The sequence below is a fragment of the Muntiacus reevesi genome, chromosome 6 (assembly GCF_963930625.1).
Source record: "Muntiacus reevesi chromosome 6, mMunRee1.1, whole genome shotgun sequence".
Classification (NCBI taxonomy): Eukaryota; Metazoa; Chordata; class Mammalia; order Artiodactyla; family Cervidae; genus Muntiacus; species Muntiacus reevesi.
The window spans coordinates 93,651,288-93,665,397 of record NC_089254.1 but is presented as its reverse complement, the minus strand read 5'-3'; the positions used below and the strand labels follow the sequence as shown (position 1 = coordinate 93,665,397).

The following is a 14,110-nucleotide window of genomic DNA, read 5'->3' as shown; positions in this document are numbered from 1 at the left end:
AAAAAAAAAAAGAGAGATAAAAACCTTATCTTCAATTTCAGAATATCTCTGATATGTGAATATTTAGAAGAAATATTTTAATGTATATTTGAAAGTACTCTAAAACAGTATAAAAATTTTAAAAATCAAGTATATATCAAGATAGTCATATACATGTACATTTGCAAATGAATGACTTTATTATAGAAACTCTTCACACAGGGATATTTCATTTTACAAAAGGATGTATTTCCAAAACATAATGTTTAGGAAAATTAAAATTTGAATCATACTGTAGTTGCATTTAAAGAACTGATTATTTAAAGAAATGTCAAGGTGGACTTTCCTGGCATTCCAGTGGTTAAGACTATGCTCCTAATGCAGGGGGCATGGTTTGGATCCCTGGTCAGGGAACTAAGATCCTGCATGCTACCACAAAGCATGGCCAAAAAAAAAAGCAATGTCAAGGTAAATTCTTATGTTAAGTAACGTCCTCTATAATGACCACTTTCATTTAATTTATATAAAAATCAAACAAACCTTAAAAGTTTGAACTTCAGGGGAAGATCAAGATGACAAAGTAGGACCATGAGGTACTCACCCCTCCCAACAAATACACTTAAAAAAACCTCCACGTGGCACAATTCTCAGAGAAAACTAACTGCAAACTGGCAGAAGGTCTCCTATACAACTAAAGCAGCAAGAAAGACCTTCATGTAACCTGGTAAGACAGATAAAAAGGGTACCAAGTCAGGTAGGACTTGTGCCTCTGAGAGTGATCTGTAAGGAAGAGAAGGTTGCATGGGCAGAACCTTACCCTGGGGAGGGAGCAGACAGACTCACAATCAGGGCATCCCAGTCCTGGGTCCTGCACAAGGAGACAAACCCCCTTGCCTGCTGGGAAATCCACTGAGACAGAGAAAAGGGCTGGATGAACCTAGACTCTACCTGTGAGGGGTGCACATGAGTTGGTTGACAGGGTGGAGAGAGCCTTGCACTGACAGCAGCTGCCTTGCTGCACTTTCCAGACCAAAGGGGTGAGCACCCTGTCCCCACTCACTCCATACTACATCCTGGCATCAGATAAGGGCAAAGATTTCGTCTAACTACACAGAATCAGACCAGGGTACCTGGGTGTGATGCAGGCAGAGCTGTGAAGACCACTGTTAGTGTTCACACCAGGCAGTGCCACTACAATGTGTGAAGCAGCTAAGTTCTAAACCTTGGGTACACAGGCCATGGTCAAGAATATGCCACAATCTGTTTCCCAATGACTGCGCTCAGGCTCCGTCCACCCCACACTGCAGCTCTCCTGCATTGCAGGCAGATTCTTTACCATCTGGGCTAGAATGGCAGAGAGAAAGACAAAAAAAAAAAAAAAGCAATATATGAGACTTAATGGGATAATATAAACAGTGCCAACCTGTTTATGCATAAAAGGGGCTCCAGAAAGAGGAGAGAGAAGAAAGGGGATCAGAAATGTATTTGAAGAAATTATGGCTGAGACTTCCTGAAATCTAAAGGAGGAAACAGATATTCAAGTACAGGAAGCACCAAGGGTCCCAAACAAGATGAACACAAACAGATCCATATCAAGACATATTATCATTAAAGCAGCAAAAGTTAAAGACAAAGAGAAGGTTCTACAGGCGGGAAGGGAAAAACAGTCAGTTACAAGGGAACCCCCATAAGCTTAATTTCTCTGCAGAAACTGTGCAGGTCAGAAGGGAGTGGCATGATACAGCCAAAGTCCTGAAAGAGAAAATCCCGTAACCTGGGATACTCCACCCCGAAAGATTATCATTTAGAATAGATGGAGAGGGAGAGAATTTCTCAGACAAGCAAAAACTAAGAGTACAGCAACACTAAGTCTAAACTAAAAGGAATACTGAAAGGCCTTCTCTGATAGAAAAAAGCAATTATCTATAGGACAGGGAAAATCACAACAGGAAAGGCAAATATACAAAAGGACTGAAGATTACTAAAATAAGCCAGTACCTAAACTAAAAACAATCCAAAAAATCCTGTAAAATCTATTATAACTATAATTAATGCTAAAAGGATAAGCATGAGGATATAAAATATAACATCAAAATCATAAAATGCTGGCAGGAGAGTATAAAAATTTAGCTCCTTTAGACTGTGTTTAAACTTGTATGGGGATTCCCTGGTGGCTCAGATGGTAGAGTCTGCCTACAATGTGGGAGACTCAAGTTCCATCCCTGGGTCAGGAAGATCCCCTGGAGAAGTAAATGGCAACCTGCCTGGAAAATCCCATGAACAGAGGAGCCTGGCGGGCTATAGTCCATAGGATTGCAGAGTCGGACATGACTGAAGCAACTTGCTTTCTTCTTTCTTTCTTTAAACTTGGATGACTATCAGCTTAACATGACATTCTAAAACCTATGGGGTGCAGCAAAAGCTGTTCTAAGAGGGAAGTTTACAGCAATACAGTCTTACTTCAGAAAATAATAAAAATCTCAAAGAACCTAACCTCACACCTAAAGCAACTAGAGAAACAAGAACAAACAAAACCCGATGTCAGTAGAAGAAATCATAAAGATCAGGGCAGAAATAAATGGATCAGAGACACAGAAAACAACAGAAAAGGTCAATGAAACTAAAAGCTAGATCTTTGAAAAGATAAACAAAATTGATAAATCTTTAGCCAGACTAATCAATAAAAAAAGGAGGGTTCAGATCAATAAAATTAGAAATGAAAAAGGAGATGTTACAACAGACACTACAGAAATACAAAGGTACATAAGAGACTACCACAAACAACTATATGCCAATACAACAGACAACCTAGAAGAAAGGGACAAAATTCTTAGAAAGGTATAATCTTCCAAGACTGAACTGGGAAGAAACAGAAAATATAAATAGACCAATAGCAAGTACTGAAATTGAAATAGTGATTAAAAAACTTCCAATAAACAAAAGTCCAGGAGCAGATGACTTCCATTATCTTTAGGCAAATTCTATCAAACATTTAGAAAAGTTAACACCTATCCTTCTGAAACTCTTCCAAAAAATTCCAGAGGAAGGAACACTCCCAAGCTCATCCAATGAGGCCACCATCACTCTGATACCAAGACCAGACATAGATACCACACACACACACACCCACACACACCCCTCACACACAAAATTACAGGCCAATATTAGTGATGAACACAGGTGCAAAAATCTTCAACAAAATACTAGCAATCCAAATCCAACAATATAGTAAAAGGATCATACACCATGATTTATGCCAGGGATGCAAAAATTCTTCAATATCTGCAATTCTTCACACTGCAATAATACAGTGTGATACATCACACTGTGTGTGATACATCAATGTGTGATACATCACACATTATTCAACAAATTGAACAATAAAGATTATCATATCTCAATAGAAGCAGAAAAAGTGTATGACAAAATTTAACAGCCATTTATGATTAAAAAAAAACTCTCTAGAAAGTGGGCATAGACTGAATTTATCTCAACATAATAAAGGCCTCTGTAACAAACCCACAGCTAATATCATTCTCAAGGGTGAAAAGCTAAAGGCATCCCCTCTAAGATTAGGCACAAGGCAAGGATGTTCAGTGCTGCCACTTTTATTCAACATAGTTTTGGGAGTCCTAGTCATGGCAATCTAAGAAGAAAATAAATAAATAAATAAAAAGGAGTCCAAATTGGGAAAGAAGTAGTAAGACCATCACTGTTTGCAGATAACATGATGCTATACATAGGAAATCCTAAAGATGCTACCAGAAAAGTACTAGAACTCAATGAATTTGGTAAAGTTTCAGTATACAAAATCAACACACAGAAATATCTTGTGGAAATTCCTATATAATGAGAGATCAGAAAGAAAAATTAACAAAACAATCCCATTTACCATCACATCAAAAATAATAACCTACCAAAGGAGACAAAAGACCTGTACTCTGAAATTATTAATATAAGACACTTATGAAAGAAATAGAAGATGACACAAGCAGATGGAAAGATATGTGATGTTTTTGGATCAGAAGGATCAATATTGTCAAAATGACTATACTGCCCAAGGCAATCTACAGATTCAGTGCAATCCCTATCAAATTACCAATGGAGTTTTTCACAGAACTAGAAAAAAACTTTTTTCAGTTTGTATGAAAACGCAAAAAACCCCAAATAGCCACAGCAATCCTGAGAAAGAAAAATGGAAGTAGAGGAATCAGGCTCCCTGACTTCAGACTATACTACAAATCAGTATGGTACTGGCACAAAACGCTGATGCTGGGAAAGACTGAAGGCAATACGAGAAGGGGACAACAGAGGATGAGATGGTTAGATAGCATCACTGACTCAATGGACATGAAATTTGAGCAAACTTGGGGAGATAGTGGAGGACAGAGGAGCCTGGCATGCTACAGTCTATGAGGTCACAAAGCTTCAGACATGACTTAGCGACTGAACAACAACTGGCACAAAAGTAAACATGTACATCAATGGAAAAAGACAGAAAACCCAGAAATAAGCCCCTACCCTTATGGTCAATTAATCTATGACAAAGGAGGCAAGAATATACAATAGAGAAAAGACAATCTCTTCAATAAATGGTGCTGGGAAAACCAGACAGTTACATGTAAAAGAATGAAATTAGAAAGTTCTCTAACACCATACACAAAAATAAATTCAAAATGGATCTTCCTGACCCAGGGATTGAACCTGGGTCTCCTGCAATGCAGTCAGATTCTTTATGGTCTGGGCTACCAAGGAAGCCCATAATTTATGTGATTATATGCTAAAGAGAGGTATCAGAATTACAGAAACTCCCTTCATTGATTATTTGCTTACTCGTCTAAGACAGCAGGGATGAGGTGCTTCTTTATTCTGTAGTAAACATGAGACTGTTTTCATTTCTTGTCTCTTTTCTGTTAATCTCTGTCAGTTTTTGGATCATAGGAAACTATGTTCAGGCCTCTGAGACTGGGCCTACCCTGATCCAAGGAGCAGGGTTGGTGGGCTGCAGAGGGCATGATGGAGGCATTTACTTCCTCTTTCCTGTGCCCTAATCACTCAGACATGGCTTCGGCTTAAGCTTCGAGCCTTTATTCTACATCACAAACAAGTCCCCATAAATTAAAACACATCAATCTCTTTGCGGACAGTGTCTCTTGAGTCTGGGCCAGTCTTCCCCAGGAGGTGGAGGGATACCCATATTTCTAGGGGTATCCTGAGGTTTCTATCAGAAAGGCCTGCTCAGCATCTTGCATTCTGGTAATGGAGAGCTTCAGCCTCCAGCCTCAGTTCAGCTGATCAGTTGTGTCCGACTCTTTGTGACCCCATGGACTACAGCACACCAGGTTTCCCTGTCCTTTACCAACTCAAAGAGCTTGCTCAAACTCATGTCCATTGAGTCGGTGATGCCATCCAACCACCTCATCCTCTGTCATCCCCTTCTCCTCCTGCCTTCAATCTTTCCCAGCATCAGTCTTTTTCCAGTGAGTCAGCTCTTTGCATCAGGTGGCCAAAGTATTGGAGTTTCAGCTTCAGCATCAGTCCTTCCAATGAATATTCAGGACCGATTTCCTTTAGGATTGACTGGTTGGATCTCCTTGCAGGCCAACAGACTCAAGAGTCTTCTCCAACACCACAGTTCAACAGCATCAATTCTTCGGCACTCAGCTTTCTTTACAGTCCAACACTCACATCCATACATGACTACTGGAAAAACCATAGCTTTGACTAGATGGACCTTTGTTGGCAAAGTAATATCTCTGCTTTTTAATATGCTGTCTAGATTGATCATAACTTTCCTTCCAAGGAGCAAGCGTCTTTTAATTTCATGGCTACAGTTACTATCTGCAGTGATTTTGGAGCCCAAAAAAATAAAGTCAGCCACTGTTTCCATCTATTTGCCATGAAGTGATGGGACCAGATGCCATGATCTTAGTTTTCTGAATGTTGAGTTTTAAGCCAACTTTGTCACTCTCGTCTTTCACTTTCATCAAGAGGCTCTTTAGTTCTTCTTCACTTTCTGCCATAAGTGTGGTGCCATCTGCATATCTGAGGTTATTGATATTTCTCCCAGCAATCTTGACTCCATCTTGTGCTTTATCCAGCCCAGCATTTCGCATGATGTACTCTGCATATAAGTTAAATAAACAAGGTGACAATATATAGCCTTGAAGTACTCCTTTCCCAATTGGGAACCAGTCTGTTGTTCCATGTCCAGTTCTAACTGTTGCTTCTTGACCTGCATACAGGCTCCTCAGGAGGCAGGTCAGGTGGTCTGGTATTTCCATCTCTTTAAGAATCTTTCCATAGTTTGTTGTTATCCACACAGTCAAAGGCTTTGGTGTAGTCAATAAAGCAGAAGTAGATGTTTTTCTGGAACTCTCTTGCTTTTTCTATGATCCAGTGGATGTTGGAAATTTGATCTCTGGTTCCTCTGCTTTTTCTAAATCCAGCTTGACTATCTGGAAGTTCATGGTTCACATACTGTTGGAGCCTCACTTGGAGAATTTTAAGCATTACTTTGCTAGCGTGTGAGATGAGTGCAATTGTGCGGTAGTTTGAACATTCTTTGGGATTGGAATGAAAACTGACCTTTTCCAGCCCTTTGGCCACTGTTGAGTTTTCCAAATTTGCTGGCATATTGAGTGGAGCACTTTTACAGCATCATCTTTTAGCATTTGAATTAGCTCAACTGGAATTCCCTCACCTCCACTAGCTTTGTTTGTGGTGATGCTTCCTAAGGCCCACTTGACTTCACATTCCAGGATGTCTGGCTCTAGGTGAGTGATCACACCATCATGGTTATCTGGGTCATGAAGATCTTTTTTGTATATTTCTTCTGTGTATTTTTGCCAGCTGTTCTTAATATCTTCTGCTTCTGTTAGGTCCATACCATTTCTGTCCTTTACTGTGACCATCTTTGCATGAAATGTTCGCTTGGTATCACTAATTTTCTTGACGAGATAAAAAACTAAAAATAGAACTACCATATGATCAAGTATCCCTTCACGGATCACAGCCTTGTCCTGACGAGGAGCTTGAATAACTCAAAGAAGCTATAAGCCATGCCGTGCAGGGTCACCCAATACAGATGCGTCATAGTGGAGAGTTCTGACAAAAATGTGGTCCACTAGAGGACAGAATGACAAACCATTCCATCCACTATTCTTGCCTGGAGAAACCCACAGACAATATGAAAAGGCAAAAAGATACAGCCCTGGAAGGTGAGCCTGTCAGGTTGAGAGGTGTCCAATATACTACTGGGGAAGAGCAGAGGGCAATTACTAATAGCTCCAGAAAGAATGAAGCAGCAGGCCAAAGCAGAAACAACACTCAGCTGTGGATGTGTCTGATGGTGAAAGTAAAGTCCTATGCTGTAAAGAACAATATTGCATGGGAATCTGGAATATTAGGTCCACAAATCAAGGTAAATTGAACATGGTGAAGGAGATGGCAAGAGTGAACATCAACATCTTAGGAATCAGTAAACTAAAATGGATGGGAATGAGCGAACTTAATTCAGGTGACCATTATGTCTACTACTGTGGGCAAGAATCCCTTAGAAGAAATGGAGAATAGTAAGGAGAGATAAGGCAGCCTTAAATAAACACTGCAAGAAAGTAAAGGAAAACAATAGAATGGGAAAGACTTAGAGAGCTCTTCAAAACGAGATATCAAGGGAACATTTCATGCAAGGACAGCACAATAAATGACAGAAATGGCAAGCACCTAACAGAAGCAGAGGGTATTAAGAAGAGGTGGCAAGAATACACAGATAACCATGATGGTGTGGTCACTCACTCACCTAGAGCCAGACATCCTGGAATGTGAAGTCTAGTGGGCCTTAGGAAGCATTACCATGAACAAAGCTAGTGGAGGTGATGGAATTCCAGGTAAGCTATTTAAAATCCTAAAAGATGATGCTGTTAAAGAGCTGCATTCAATGTGTCAGCATTTTTAGAAAACTTACCAGTGGCCAAAGGGCTGGAAAGGGTCAGTTTTCATTCCAATTCCAAAGAAGGGCAGTTTCAAAGAATGTTCAAACTACCGCACAATAGTGCTCATTTCACATGCTCAAGGCTTCAGCAGTACACGAACTGAGAACTTCCAGATGTATAAGTTGGGTTTCGAAGAGGCAGAGGAACCAGAGATCAAACTGCCAACATTCACTGGATCATAAAGAAAGCAAGGGAATTCCATAAAAACATCTACTTCCACTTCATTGACTACACTAAAGCCATTGACTGTGTAGATAACAACAAACTGGAAAACTCTTAAAGAGATGGGAATACCAGATCACCTTACCTGTCTCCTGAGAAATCTGTATGAGGGTCAAGAAGCAACAGCTAGAACCTTACAAAGAATGACTGATTGGTTCAAAATTGGGAAAGGAGTATGATAAGGCTGTATATTATCACCCTGTTTATTTGACTTATATGTGCCAGTGGTACAGAACCTGCCTGCCAATGCAGAAGACTGTAAGAGATGTGACTTTCATCCCTGGGTCAAGAAGATATTCTGGAGAAGAGCATGGCAACCCATTCCAGCATTCTTTCACGGAGGATCCCATGGACAGAAGAACCTGGTGGGCTACAGTCCACAAGGTTGCAAAGAGTTAGACATGACTGAAGTGACTTAGCACACATGATTTAGCATGCACACATGCAGAGTACATCATGCAAAATGCCAGGCTGGATGAATCACAAGCTGGAATCAAGAATGACAGAAGAAATATTAACAACCTCAGATATGCAGATGATACTTTAATAGCAGAAAGGGCAGAGGAACTAAAGAGCCTCTTGATAAGGGTGAAAGAGAGAGTGAAAAAGCTGGCTTAAAACTCAACATTCAGAAAACTAAGATCATGGCATCCAGTCTTATCACTTCATGGCAAATTGAAGGGGAAAAATGGAAACAGTGACAGATTTTATTTTCTTGGGCTCCAAGGTCACTGCAGATAGTGACTATAGCCATGAAATTAAGACTTGCTCCTTGGAAGGAAAGCTATGACAAAACTAGACAGCATATTAAAAAGCAAAGACATTACTTTGCCGTCAAAGGTCCATCTAGTCAAAGCTATGGTTTTTGCAGTAGTCAATATGGATGTGAGAGTTGGACCATAAACAAAGCTGAGCGTCAAAGAACTGATGCTTTTAAACTGTATTAGAGAAGAGTTTTGAGAATCCATTCAACTGCAAGGAGATCAAGCCAGTCAATCCTAAAGGAAATCAACCCTGCATATTCATTGGAAGGACTGAAGCTGAAGCTGAAGTGCCAATACTTTGGCTACCTGATGCAGAGTCAACCCACTGGAAAAGACTTTGATGCTGGGAAAGACTGAATGCAAAAGAAGTGGGTGGCAGAGGATGACATGGTTAGATAGCATCATCAACTCAATGGACATGAATTTGAGCAAACTCTGGGAGGTAGTGAAGGACAAGGAAGCCTGGTGGGCTTTAGTTGATGGGGTCACAAATAGTTGGACTTAGTAACTGAACAACAACAACATCATGATCTGGCAATCTCACTCCTGGGCATATATGCAGAGAAGACCATAATTTGAAAAGATAATGCACCTCAATGTTCATTTCAGTACTATTTACAATAGCCAAGACATGGAAGCAACCTAAACGTCCATAGACAGAGGAATGGATAAGATGTCGTACATACATACAATGGAGTATCAGTCAGCAATAAAAAAGAACAAAATAATGTAATTTGTAGCAACATGGATGGGCCTAGATATTATTATACTAAGTGAAGTAAGTCAGACAGACAAATATCATATGTATCACCAATATGTGGAATTTAATTTAAAAAAATGATACAAATGTATTTATGAAACAGAAATAGACTGATAGACTTTGAAAACAAACATGGTAATCATAGGGGAAATGTTCTGGGGGAGGGATAAATAAGAAACTTGCGGTTACATACAGACAGCACCATATATAAGATAGGTAACCAAGGGGTACTCTTTCTATCCCCTTCTGATGTCTATGTCAGAAGCTTTCTCTATCTCCTTTATACTTTAATAAAACTTTATTGCACACACACACAAAAAAAAGATAGGTAACCAGCAAGGACCTACTGTACAACACAAGGAATTCTACTCAGTATTCTGTAATAAACTTTATGAGAAAAGGATCTGAAAAAGAAATGAATATATGTATATGTATTACTGAATCACTTTGTTGCACACCTGATACTAACACAACACTGTAAATCAACTATATTCCAATAAAACTTAAAAACAAACAAAAAGAACCCCAAACAATCCAGGCAAAAAATGAACAGAAGACTTAAATAGATATTTTTCCAAAGAAGACACAGAGATGACCAACAGGCACAGGAAAAGATGGTCACCACTGGTAATGTTAGAGAAATGTAAATCAAAAGCACAATGAGGTTATCACCTAACACAGGTCAGAATAACTATCAAAAAATCTGCAAAGAATAAAGCTGGAGAGTGTGTGGAGAAAAGGGAACACTTATACACTGTTGGTAGGGATGTAAATTGGTACAGCCACTATGGAAAACAGTATGGAAGTTTCTTAAAAAGCTAAAAATAGAACTACCATATGATCCAGCAATCCCATTCCTGGGATTTATATCCAGAAATAACTAAAACTCTAATTCAAAAAGAGACATGCATCCCAGTGTTCATAGCAGCACTATTTACAATAGCCTAGACTTGGAAGCTACCCAAGTCCCCATCAACAGATGACTGATTTAAGATGTATTGTATATAGATACATATATATAATAAAATATTACTCAGCCATAAAAATGAATGGGATATGGCCATTTGCAACAATATGGACCTTGAAAATACATGGATGGACCTTGAGAACATTATACCTGTATGTATGTAAGCCCAAGTTCCTTATTTATCCTTCTCCCACAACATTTCTCCTGTGGTAAACATGTTTGTTTTCAAAAATCTGTCAATCTATTTCTGTTTTGTAAATAAGCTCATTTGTGTCATTTTAAAAAATACCTGTGAAGTAAGTTAGACAGAGGAAGACAAACTTCAATATGGTTTATATGTGGAATCTAAAAAACAATACAAATGAATCTATATACAAAACAGAAACAGATTTATAGACACAGAAAACAAATTTATGGTTATCACAGGGGAAAGGAAGGGGGAGGGATAAATTAGGAGTATGGGATTAACAACGTACTATACATAAAATAGATAAAAACAGGCTTTACTGAATAACACAGGCAATTACATTATCGTCTCATAACCTATAATGGAAAATAATGTGAAAAACTATATATATTATATATATAACTGAGTCACTTTTCTGTGTACCTGAAACTAACAGAATATTGTAAATCTCCTGTACTGCAATTTAAAAAAATGTTCAAACTCCAAAATACTCATAAAAATACATCTCTCCTTACCAATAACAGAATAATAATTCCTGTGTTATTCACTCTGACTTTTTTTTGTAGCTTTCTCTCATTTTTCATCTACTTAAGGTCTTATCAAAAAGAGGAGGGAGAATATATGAATAATTTCAAACCTGTTAAAAGTGCACACTGATGGATGTCTTCATTTACAAACTTCATAAAGGTATCCTCATCCTAAAATGAGAATTTTAAAATATTCCTATTTTAAAAACAGCTTGCCAATCCAGAAATTTTTTACATCTTAATGCTTAGAACTGAGTGTGTCTTTAATCTTTAATAAATGAAAAAATTAAAGGATTATTATCAGCTGTTGGTCTCAAAGCACCCAACACTTTGAATATCCTGAAACAAAGTTTTCAGCTTTTATTTCTCTTCTTCCACAAGGCAAGGCCATATTAATGACTGTAGAGAACAAAGAGTTTAAAGATTCTTGGTAAACCTGGCAAAACAACTTAAATTCAATATAAAATTAACTGGAAAATGGAAGAAAGACAAGAAACCCAGAAAGTCGCTAACTTAATGGGTTATACCTCATTTGGGGAGTTTATTTTGGGACCTTAACTTGCATAGATAATTTATACTTTACTAAAATGTGAAGGGAATTTCTTAGAAATATGTGCTGGGACCAGAAGAATATTTTAACTACTGCTAAACTATTTTGTTTAGAAAGAGAAACTACTGTTTCTCCCCTCCCCAATTTCTTCCTCCATGTACTTTTGCTACAACACTGCCACATGAAATCTATTATGGTGACACACAATAGGTTTAGAAATAGGAGGTCCCACTATTAAGATAACTCAGAGAAGTTTTATCTAAAATACTTTCTCAAAAAAACCCCAATTAGACTCTCTTTTTACATAGGGCATACTGCACACAGTAACAGCTTTGCTTTCAATCAATTTCCCAACTTCAGTGACAAGTGATTAAAGTATCCAATTGATTGTTAGTCAATTGAATGTATAACATTTTTACTGGGAATTTGTATTTTATAATAAGTTTTAAGTAGGATAAAGTTGAGAAAAACATACTGATTCATCTTCATCACTGATTGTTCTGTCTGAATAGTCTTCCTTTTCTGAATCTTCTGACATCTCTTCCAATATTTGGCTCGAAATTTCTTTTATTATGTAGGTCGGCTGTAAAACAATTTGTAAGGAACTTGTTTGGTAGTTTTCTTTTTAAGCACACATCAAATGTTTGCCCCCAAATATATTCAATTTAATTAATAGTGACAAAAGGTTTCTCTATAAAATAAATTAGGACACAGCTAATTAAACATTTAATTTCAAAGATTTAAAGACATTTTCTATTTTTATTAGAGACAAAAATCACAAAAGAAAAAACAAGTAAATAATTTAATTGAAAAAGGAATTTCCAGGGTACACAGCCAAACCATTTACATCCTCTATCTACAATTAAATACCATACAGCGATAGAAAGTTCAGAATGAGCCTGCGGCATTAAAAAAAAATCATGAATCAAAGAAAATTTACAGTTACTGATTCAGGCATTGAGTTTCAACAATATAGTTAATATTTTTTCTGCGTAATTTTCATTTGACCAACGGTTCAAATGAAATTAGGCTTTTATTCTCTGTATTTTGATTGATATTCTGTAGATACTGTCTGTTCTAAATATTCGGTCGTAAGTCTTACTGGAATTTCAATCGTTATCAGAGGCTGTGCGGACAACGACCATAATCCTCCCTATGCGAGTATCCTCTTAAATGGTAAAGACAATGAAATAATAGAAATCGCTTGTCAAGAGTCTACTATTTTTGAGAGACTAAAGGAATTTACTAATTTTGAAACTACTGATTTACGCTGTTTTCTACAAAAAGGGTTTTAGTGCGTGGACTACATAAAGACTTTCTTTTCTACAAAGTGTTTTAGAGCGTGGACTATATAAAGCCCAAGCTCCATAGCGAAAAACTACGAATACAACAGAGAAGTCTGTCTTATGGGTGATATCTTCAGTGGTAAGAAACTAAAGGTTCCGTTTGGGGACCACAACTCCAATTTTGGAAAACCAGACTGGTATAAACCTTGGTTCTGTCTTTTTACGTGAAAATATGAGGCGCACCAACCTGCTGCGGGGTAAAACCTAAGCGGCAGGGACGTCACAGACACAGGCGGCTCTAAGGGGCGCGCTCTCCGCGCGCGTCTTCTACCTCAGAAGCGACACAGCCGGCACCGCCCCGCCCAGTCGTGCGGGGGCCGTCCGCGGGCAGGAACAACTTCCTAGGCGGGAAGGACAGTGAAGCCACAATTCCCGGGGTGGGGGGGAAGGGGGAGAGGGGCAAGTGTTCCTCCCACACTCACTTCGCGACCCAGCAGTGGCGGGAAGGGCACATTTTCTCTGGCGCGCTCTTTCCCCTTAGGGACCGTCCCCCTCGGCACTTCCCTGTCCCGTCTCGGCCGCCTCCCCCTCGCCCCGAGTCTCCCGGCCAGGTCAGTCGTCCCGCGGCCCGGCCAGGCGCCTTTTCGTTGCCGGGAGCTGCAGCTCTGCCCCAGGCGCCAACAGCCCCGACAGAGGATAAAACGCTACTGCAGTTGAGCAGCCCCCGCCACGCCCTTCACCTCGCCGCGCGCCGCACTCGTTACCAGGGCAACGGGGTCACCCTCGCGAGACCTCGGGCAGACCTAGCTAGGCTGCAATTCAGCTGAAATAAAGGGAAAGCTGTACTCTTGGATGGCGTCACCGACTCAATGGA

General features: G+C 39.1%; 1 protein-coding gene across 1 annotated transcript in view; it reads right to left on the bottom strand.

The window, feature by feature from the left end:
* Positions 1-13,910, bottom strand: part of AGBL3 (AGBL carboxypeptidase 3) — a 94,441-nt gene extending 80,531 nt beyond the window's left edge. The window contains exons 1-4 of the mRNA XM_065939018.1: positions 13,719-13,910; positions 13,484-13,637; positions 12,426-12,533; positions 11,511-11,571 (exon numbers count right to left, since the gene is read on the bottom strand). Of these exons, the coding sequence (XP_065795090.1) occupies positions 11,511-11,571; positions 12,426-12,488 (124 nt within the window). The 5' untranslated portion in view covers positions 12,489-12,533; positions 13,484-13,637; positions 13,719-13,910. The remainder of the gene's footprint in view (positions 1-11,510; positions 11,572-12,425; positions 12,534-13,483; positions 13,638-13,718) is intronic.
* Between the last annotated feature and the right edge of the window lie 200 nt (positions 13,911-14,110).